This window comes from Borostomias antarcticus (genome assembly GCF_949987555.1).
Source record: "Borostomias antarcticus genome assembly, chromosome: 2".
NCBI lineage: Eukaryota > Metazoa > Chordata > Actinopteri > Stomiiformes > Stomiidae > Borostomias > Borostomias antarcticus.
In genome coordinates, this window is record NC_140235.1 from 5,664,452 (window position 1) to 5,665,664 (window position 1,213).

The 1,213-nt window shown below is 46.2% G+C and overlaps 1 protein-coding gene across 1 annotated transcript in view; it reads right to left on the reverse strand.

Moving 5' to 3' along the window:
• Nucleotides 1-755: 755 nt before the first annotated feature.
• Nucleotides 756-1,213, reverse strand: part of bcl2l11 (BCL2 like 11) — a gene marked incomplete at its 5' end in the record, with an annotated part of 10,917 nt that continues 10,459 nt past the window's right edge. Inside the window, one exon of the mRNA XM_084461415.1 lies at nucleotides 756-1,209. Within this exon, the coding sequence (XP_084317541.1) occupies nucleotides 1,081-1,209 (129 nt within the window). The 3' untranslated portion in view covers nucleotides 756-1,080. The remainder of the gene's footprint in view (nucleotides 1,210-1,213) is intronic.

Below are 1,213 nucleotides of genomic sequence, written 5' to 3' on the forward strand. Positions count from 1 at the left end.
ATCTGGTTAACACTTCACACGTAACATTCAGAGAAACCCTTTCCATGTTCTCCACGATGTTTCTCTGTGGTGTTGTTCACTCTAGTCCTTGCTGTTGCAGCTAACGTTAATACTCAACACGCTGGGATAGAACGACAGGACGAGACGATGGACGAACAAGAGAGTACCAACAAACGCTCACGGAAATGTTACACATTGATAATTCTTAAAAGCATCATTCCCATGGATATAATGGCATTGTCGTTTCACAGTACCTTTCTTATTCACTCTGGCTCCTGCATGGGTTACAGTAATCCCTAATACCATTTCATCATTACGAGGGCAGTGAAGTGACTGGCTGGTGTGTGTGTGTGTGTGTGGGGGGGGGGGGGGGTAGGAGGAGGGAGGTAGAGGAAGAGCAGGAACGGAGGGTGGAGGAGGAAGGTACCGGAGCCGGACCAGCATTGCGAGAAGTGCGGGGGAGGTGGAGTAGGAGGAGGAGGAGGAGGAGGAGGAGGAGGAGGAGGAGGACCGCAGTGAGGTGTCATGTTGAGGACCGAGGGCAAATGGAATAGATCCTACATGATGACCAAAACAAACAAATAAAACAAACAAACTCACATAGTAACGTACACATTAAATACAAAACAAGTGAAAATAAATAGCTGCAAGAAAGGAGAAAATATAAAATGACGGAAAAAAAAAAAAAGGAGAGAAGAAGAGATAAGTTGAAAAGGCACAGGTAATCATCCATCCACAGCGCACCATCCATGTGGTCATCCCTATATGGTGATGGTCCATGAGAGTTAATGCTTAATCCATCTTTGGTGGTTTGATTGAGGCTCAGGATTTCAAATACGCACAGAAAACACAAGTGCAAAACATAACAAAAATCCACAGGTTTGGCAGAAATTCCCAAAAGAAAACGTTCCCAAAAATGTACAAATTCTCTTTCCAATGGATTCAGTGGAATAAGGAATCCAATCAAATGTCTACATATTTACATATATGAACAGGGTCATTAGCATATCCCTCCCAGATGCTACGTGTCCCCTGGGTGTTCCACGATGGGGCTTGGTGACTGGTCCTGTTGTCTGTCCATCATCTCCTCCGCAGGAAGATCTGTAAAAGCCGTCCAATCACTAGTCCTATCCACAGTAGGAAGGCGGGCTCCTGGTGCATCTGCTGCAGGTTTGGCTGCGCAGCCCGACCATTCCTGCCTGCCAGGCGCTAC